Raw genomic sequence first — 7,560 nt, forward strand, 5'->3', positions numbered from 1 at the left:
TTGGGGGAGGGGGGAATCGAATCTATGACCTAGAATGCAGATGTTCTTAACCACTTGAGCAACAAGCCCATTGCCGCAAGAAAGAACCGTCTTTACACAAAGAGAGAACTAATTGTGCATGTAGGGCTAAGGTGGATCATAAATATGGCCTGTAACTATAACCATGTGGCCACTCTGTAAAGTACAGAAAACTATCTGCAAAGAAGATGTAGTGATTCACACTCCATGATACAGAGATTGGAACCCATTAATGCTTGAGATCTGATGTTAGAAACTTCAGCATGTTCTGAAATATATTTGAATAAAATTTTATGTTAAGATCACTTGAATACTTTATAGAGGAAGAAAAACTATAAGTCAATGACTTGTTTAGGTCCATCTTTCACTCAATTAATTTATTTATTTCTTCTTGTTTTGTTTTTTTTTTTTTCTGATATCTTAAAACACATGGCAGATAAGCATGATGAGCGGCATGTCTTCTGCCTTGTTGCTCTGGACAATTAGCAAGAAGTATGTGTCTCACCTAAACATGCGTACTCGAATTCAGATAGATCACCACAATTTGCTAGTGCTTAGCCTCCTCAAACACACATGGCAGATAACATCCTTACTTGATTCACATTACAAGTCACACGAAACACGATAAAACCCAATTCAATCAGCGTCAACCTTCTACTTTGATGATTTTGAACCCATCAAACAAAAGCACTGACAAGAAAAGTCTTTACTTTCAAAATTGAAACCCTCAGAGGCCATAATAAATTATGGATTAAGGGTTACAATTTTGGCATCTAATCTTAGGACTAATGAGAGAATATAAAAGGGAAGCATATAGTGACGTGCATCATCAGGCAAGGAAGTAGGTGCCCATATTGATTGGAAGCTTATATATCGCTTTCACAATAAAGTAATCAGAATGGAGATTCAAAGGTTATAAATTAGAATAAGCTTTTTGTTCCCCATAATTTGCTTAAAACCAATTAGACAATCCAAAACTACTTCTATAGCTTTGACATTTTAAGTTCATGAAAGATTCCCTACACCTAATGCAGTATCGCAGAAAGCCTCCTCAGAAAAGAGCAGGAAATGAAATCTTCAAATGCTATAACTTCTTTGCATTTTCTGATCTCCATAAGATAGTACAAGTGCAGAAAATTAAAAGGGCCAAGATAAATTTCTTCATCATGAGAACCAACGATAAATATACAAGAAAAAATCATTTTGATTTTCGATTTTTTGGGTTATTATTTCTTTTATTCCTCCTCAGCCATTCACCACCACAATATCTGAACGAACTGAGTTGGCAGTTGAAACATATCTTAAATAGAAAAACAACCAACCTCTAAAACAATGAACAAGACAAAGTAACACATACACAATTTATCAACCTTATTCTATCTTGACAGAGCTTGAAGCTGAAGAATTGGGAAAGATTGAAAATTCTGACATTAGATGATCAATAATGCTTCCCTTCTCAACATTCAGCCGTCTACTCTGGCTGTTCCACAAATGCAGTGCAAAGCTTTGAGAACAAATATGCCTCAGCTTTGCAAGTAACCATTTTGAATGAAGCTCATCTTTAGGACCCCGAAAGAGACTCCGAATTCGGCTCCAGTTAAACGGATAGAACGCTGAGGGTGTTAAGACAGTGAAATTAAAACCTGGGTTTTTTGGATTTTCTCTCACTCTTGAAACCACCCTTGAAACCAAGTAAGGGCCATTGTGACCCCACTTGTTCCCATCAAATGTGAGAGCAAATTCTTGGATAAACTTGAAGATCAATGGATGGTTCTTATCAAATACCAACACAGCATTATTCAGTCTGCTCCAATTCCCAGTTTGGGCATCAATTGCCTGAGCTCCAATCACATTTCTCAACTTTGATAAACTCTTTAGCACTATAACATCTGTGTCTAAATAAATACCACCAAACTTATACAACAAAGCAAGCCTAAGCAAATTAGAGAGATTTTGACCCAAAGAAACTCCACCAGGATTCACTTTCCCTGTCCTTAGCTCACTATACCAAGCTTCTGCTGGAGTGTTCTTGAATAAGTAATCAAAGTCCGGAGAAATTGCCATTACCCTGAAATCCATTTCTGAGAATGGCCTCAAAATTTGACTTCCTTTCTCTGAATCCAGCGAATTTGAGACTATGGCCAAACAAGCATTTGGATGGGACTTGAACAAGCTCTCCACAGCCAGCAATTCCCTGTTTCCAAAAGTCTTGGACGAAATCCAAGTCATAAAGAACCTGACTTTACAAGAAGAAGAGTTACCAGCAAAGAAGTCTCTCATTCTTGTTGAAAACAGAGAGAGTTTTGGTTCAGGGGGTAAGCTTTTGAGCTTGCGCTTGTGTTTTCTGATCCGCCTTGGCCTTTGGAGTGAAAATTTTGGGATGGGTACCATTGAATTTCTTGGGTTGTGCAGAGGAGGCAAATGAGTTTTTAAGAACATAGGCGCATTTTCTTCCTTCACCACATACATCACAGAAGAAGAAATTTTTGAACTTGAAGAAGAAGAAGAAACATGCGCAGGAACCCAATTACTTACAGAATCCCCGGCGAGATTTCCCGGGGAGAAAATGGCAGGGTCCGGCGAGGGCTTGGAAAGAGGAAGGTAAATACAGAAGACATAGAAGCCATTGTAGGCCAAAAGGAGAAGGAGAAGCAGAGCAAGAAGAGAAGTGGGCAAGCTAAGAAGAACGGAAAGTATCGATCTTTTTAAGTATTGCAATTGGTTGATAAAGACAATGAGTGGGTTAGGAAGTTTGGGACTTTCATCATCAAACATGGTTTGGTTGGTTGGTTGGTTAGCTGGTTGTCTGGTTTGTGCTAGCTTTTACTGAGAGAGTTCAATTGGCTCTGTTTTTGTGACGGTAGATACAACTGACAAGAGAGAGGAAGCAGCTGAGAGTTGCAGGGAAAGTTGAAGAGCATTTTAATGGTGGAAGCGGCAAAAGATTGAAGTGAAATGTTTGTGTTTTGAGCATTGGGAACCAAAAATATATACCAGGTAGTGAAAGTTCCCACCAGTTTTCTGTGTGTGGAGAGAGAGAGTAAAGTCTTAGGCTTGGCTCCACCGCGCCAGTTGGCTCGCTTTTAGCGCGTATATCCGAGGCTTTTATTTTTTTGTCTTTGGTCTTGAATAAAAAGATTGCTAAGGATAATGAAAAATCAAAATACTTGCCACATTTGAGAATGTAACACGCTTTGTTAAAAGCATGCAATAAAAGAGATTTGTGAAAAATAATAATAAAGAAAGTGACCACCGTTTAATTAATGGTTGACTATGACCAATGTGAAATGAATTTGAATTCTTCAGGTATTTTAAGATTGATATTAAAATATGAAAATTACTTTACCTCAATTACTTGTTTTTGTGCATACTCGTGGTGTAGCTAAAGTAAGTTTAAAACGGTTTAGTTTAGCCAAAATTTGATATGGGCTACTACTCCTCAGGTATAGACGGTTTATAGGTCCAAGATGTATATAATATCTTGTAACTCTTATAGATCTTGGAATATCTTATATATCTATTCCAAGATATATAACATAGATGTATTTTCTATGTTTTAGAATATCTTGTAACTCTTATATATCTATTTGCTCCAAAGCATACACTCAAATAATTTTTTTTTGTTTGTTTTTATTTTAGTTCATTATAAACAAATTTTGTATTCGTACGGTACCATTTTACTTACAATCCTATTTTATAAATAATGGTGGTCAAAGAAATTTTTTATGTTGTATAGCTATAGTAGACGTTAAGTCATGGTCATACAATTTCCAGTAAGAGAGTGTAAGTAAAACATAAGTGAGACAATTAGCTTCTAATTTTTAATGTCTCTTATTAAAATGAACATAAATTCTTATAAATAATAAAGCAGTCAGCGAGCCAGGCCAAATTGAGCTCGGCTGAGCCAGCCAAATGTGCTTCCAAGTTGCAATCAAAAGTCCAAAAATCCCCTTTTAACAACTCAACTCATTTTAATTGGGGTTTTTTTTCTTCTAGTTCAATTGAATGGATTGTAATTTTTACGTACCATGTGAAAACCAACTTTCTAATCTTCAGATTATGGAGACATGGGGCCATGGCCACTCTTTAGCTCAACAATGATAACCCATGATTCCCTCACGAGAGATCCTGATAATACACGTGGCATATTATTTTATGACGTGTCGGAAACAATTTTGGGTGCTGTACAAGCAGTGCCGGCCCTGAGGGTGGGCAAGGAGGGCGATGGCCATGCGCCTCGCATTTGTAGGGCCCCAAATTATATATATGTACCAAGTTGAAGAATATAATTTTGGAGGAGAATAATTTCAATAGTTTGGTATTTAAGGGCCCCAAATATGATTATAAGTGTTTCTGAGGAGTCCAAATGAAAATGATGTAATATATGAACATCAATTGCATGTATACAAGTATTTAATTGCTAAAAGTAGCAATTAATGAAAGAAAGTCAATAGGGACTAGAAAATCTTTTATTTATCCAAAAATTCTTGTTAGTAGATTATTTAGCGAGGAAATATGAAAGAGTGCAAAAATATTTGTATCTTCATTCTTGTTTATTTTTAGTTTGGGGCAACGTTTATATGGCCAATACTGGATTCGTGTTTATTTATCCAAATTATACTTAATTGTATAATTTTTTTTCCATATTAGTTTATTATATTCAGGAGAATGAAAGATAAATAGGCCACATTTTCATTTCTAGCCTAGGGCCACTCGAAAGTCAGGGCCGGCCCCCCTGTGTATAAGTACAACTAACTCTTGGTGAAGTTATGAACCCCATGCCTACTACGGTTGGAAGGTGAATCTGGTATGAATAGAAACATACTGAATTCATCGAAGTTGCAATTTTGCATGGCAGCGTTTGAACTTTGAGGTACAAACATACTCAATTCATCCACCCAAAAATGACGAAAAGAGAGAGTGGAATTGTAATTATGATTTCTAATGCAAATTGCTAAAAAAACGCATCTACTTTTATTTACCGTATTTTGATTTCCAATGTATTGTAATAGGTTACTATAACTACAAATCTTTGGCATCTGTTGCTATTCCAACTTCATTCTTTCTCTTAAATTTTGCAGATATATTTAAATTTGTTTGTTTAGATTGCTACAAGAAGATAAAATAAACTACCAAGTTTATTTTATAAAGTCGCTGGGCCCAACTTGCTTTTGGCCAAAGTTTGGCTAAAGACAGAAAACAAAGCCCCAATTGAACCAACAACCAGCATGACCAAAATTCAGCAACTTAAATTGATATAGCTTGGTTAAGTAAGTTCCTAATATAGCTTGGTTAAGACCAAGAGAAGCCAATGTAAATAAACCCCAATACACCTTGGTTAAGTTCCTAATGATATATTTTAGATAGATAGATAGAGAGTTGCACTGAGGTGAGGATCTCCTCCATATCCTGCTGCTGCTGCTGCTTAGGAAGGAAGACTCAAGGCTAGGCCTTTCTAACAATCTCCCAATACCTGTAAAGTTAGACTAGAGGACATGAAAAATAAATGAAGAATAAGTGGTTTGATCACTTTTTGTGGTTGCTAAATTAAAAGAGAAATTAAAAAATAAAACATAAAGGATTATTGATTTGATCACCTCCATAGTTTGTCCAGTTCTTCTTTGACTTCTTTAAGGCCTCATTTGGTTCATGGAATGGATTTGAGAGGAAATCACTTCCCATGTCAATTCCCAAGGAACGGGAAATGAAAGATTCATTTCCCACGTTTAGTACTGTCGGGAAAGTAATCAGAGATTTCACTTTGTTTCATTTCCCATGTTTGTTTTGAGTAGGAATGGAAAATAAAATTTGTATAATTTTTCAATTATACCCATATCAAATCAAATAAAAAAAGAATGCATTTAATGATACATTGTAATTCTAAATTGTTCACGGGGACAAAATAGTCATGAAAATTGTGCATTGAATGTTGGCTCATTTTCCCAAACTTTCCCGTGATGAGGAAAAACAAAACCCAAGTTGAGAGGAGAGCTTCACTTTTCCCCCTACTTTCCCATGTCCCAGGCAACCATTTCCCATGCCTGGACTTACCAAACTTGGAAAAGCAATTGAATTCCCATTCCCAAACCTCCTTTCCTATGAACCAAACGGGGCCTAAGTTCTCTCGCACAAGCGGAGTCTTGATGAGTGGGATTATCACCTGGAGGTGGTGGGGTGCAACAAGGGTCTTCAACGCCAGCTTCATTTATGTCCTTGTTTTTTAGTATAGTGGTGATTGCAGCCGCTGCATCTCTCTTCAGCATTGTAACTTCAATTGACAGCTTTTCCACCTTCTCATTTTCTAACTTGTACCTTCATCACAAGACAAATCAGGGAACTATCTTATTAGACTTTCAAGTTTCAACCTTACTAATACTATACTGCAACTTGTACACAAGGTCACTAAAATAAGAGTTCAGAATGACTAAGACATGCTATGTCACTAATTAACACTAATTAGCATATGATATCAACACTAATTAATATAACCAATTAATTCAAAAACAGAGTCCTTGCCTCTCTGCAAGCCATTTGGCCCTTACAACGGGATCATCGAGCTTCCTCTTCTTCCTACTCCTCATAAGGTTTCAAATCTTCTTCTGTGTTTATTCATACTCCATATGCAATATTCTCACCTTTCCATCACATACCTTGCATCAAGTGCGGGAATTAGATTCCTAAATTGATAGCCTTGTTCAGTAATGTGAGTGTGCAAAGTATGAATGCTTGGGCACGCCACACACATTGTGTGTTGATCAATCTCACTCACCTGCGTATGCAACAAAAGTGAAACAAAATGAAAACCCAAACTAGAAAACAAGACTATTTATAAAGGTGCACCATGACGACCCGAGCCCCCTCGAGCTGTGTAGGGGTGATCGATGGAAGCAACTTGTACTGGTCCACTTGATAGAAATCGCCTACTTCAATGACATTTTCTGTACCCATTTCAAAACAACGAGAAAAGATCAATCAAACAGTTGAGTTGCGGGTGTAAAAGCCCAAAAGCTCCAAATGTTACTCCAATATGCAATTTCCTTGGTTGGGATTCTCCCGAAAAACACCTTTGCAGCCACTTGTGGAGTCATCACATACCTTGCATCAAGTGTGGGAATTAGATTCCCAAATTGATAGCCTTGTTTAGTAATGTGAGTGTGCAAAGTATGAATGCTTGGGCACGCCACACACATTGTGTGTCGATCAGTCTCACTCACCTGCGCATGCAACAAAAGTGAAACAAAATGAATACCCAAACTAAAAAACAAGACTATTTATGAAGGTGCACCATGACGACCCGAGCCCCCTCGAGCTGTGTAGGGGTGATCGATGGAAGCAACTTGTACTGGTCCACTTGATAGAAATCGCCTACTTCAATGACATTTTATGCACCCATTTCAAAACAACAAGAAAAGATCAATCAAACAGTTGAGTTGCAGGTGTAAAAGCCCAAAAGCTCCAAATGTTACTCCAATATGCAATTTCCTTGGTTGGGATTCTCCCGAAAAACACATTTGCAGCTACTTGTGGAGTCATCACATACCT

At 37.2% G+C, this 7,560-nt stretch overlaps 1 protein-coding gene across 1 annotated transcript; it reads right to left on the minus strand.

The window, feature by feature from the left end:
• Nucleotides 1-1,185: 1,185 nt before the first annotated feature.
• On the minus strand, nucleotides 1,186-2,983 carry LOC117625067 (uncharacterized protein At4g19900). The gene has a single exon (XM_034356637.1). It carries the CDS (start codon nucleotides 2,791-2,793, stop codon nucleotides 1,390-1,392), a length of 1,404 nt encoding a protein of 467 aa, XP_034212528.1. The 5' UTR covers nucleotides 2,794-2,983; the 3' UTR covers nucleotides 1,186-1,389.
• Nucleotides 2,984-7,560: the final 4,577 nt, after the last annotated feature.

The sequence above is a fragment of the Prunus dulcis genome, chromosome 4 (assembly GCF_902201215.1).
Source record: "Prunus dulcis chromosome 4, ALMONDv2, whole genome shotgun sequence".
Taxonomy (NCBI): Eukaryota; Viridiplantae; Streptophyta; class Magnoliopsida; order Rosales; family Rosaceae; genus Prunus; species Prunus dulcis.

Bases quoted from the DNA above. Each gene is read 5' to 3' on its own strand.
- LOC117625067 (XM_034356637.1), bottom strand. From the start codon at position 2,793: ATGTTTGATGATGAAAGTCCCAAACTTCCTAACCCACTCATTGTCTTT.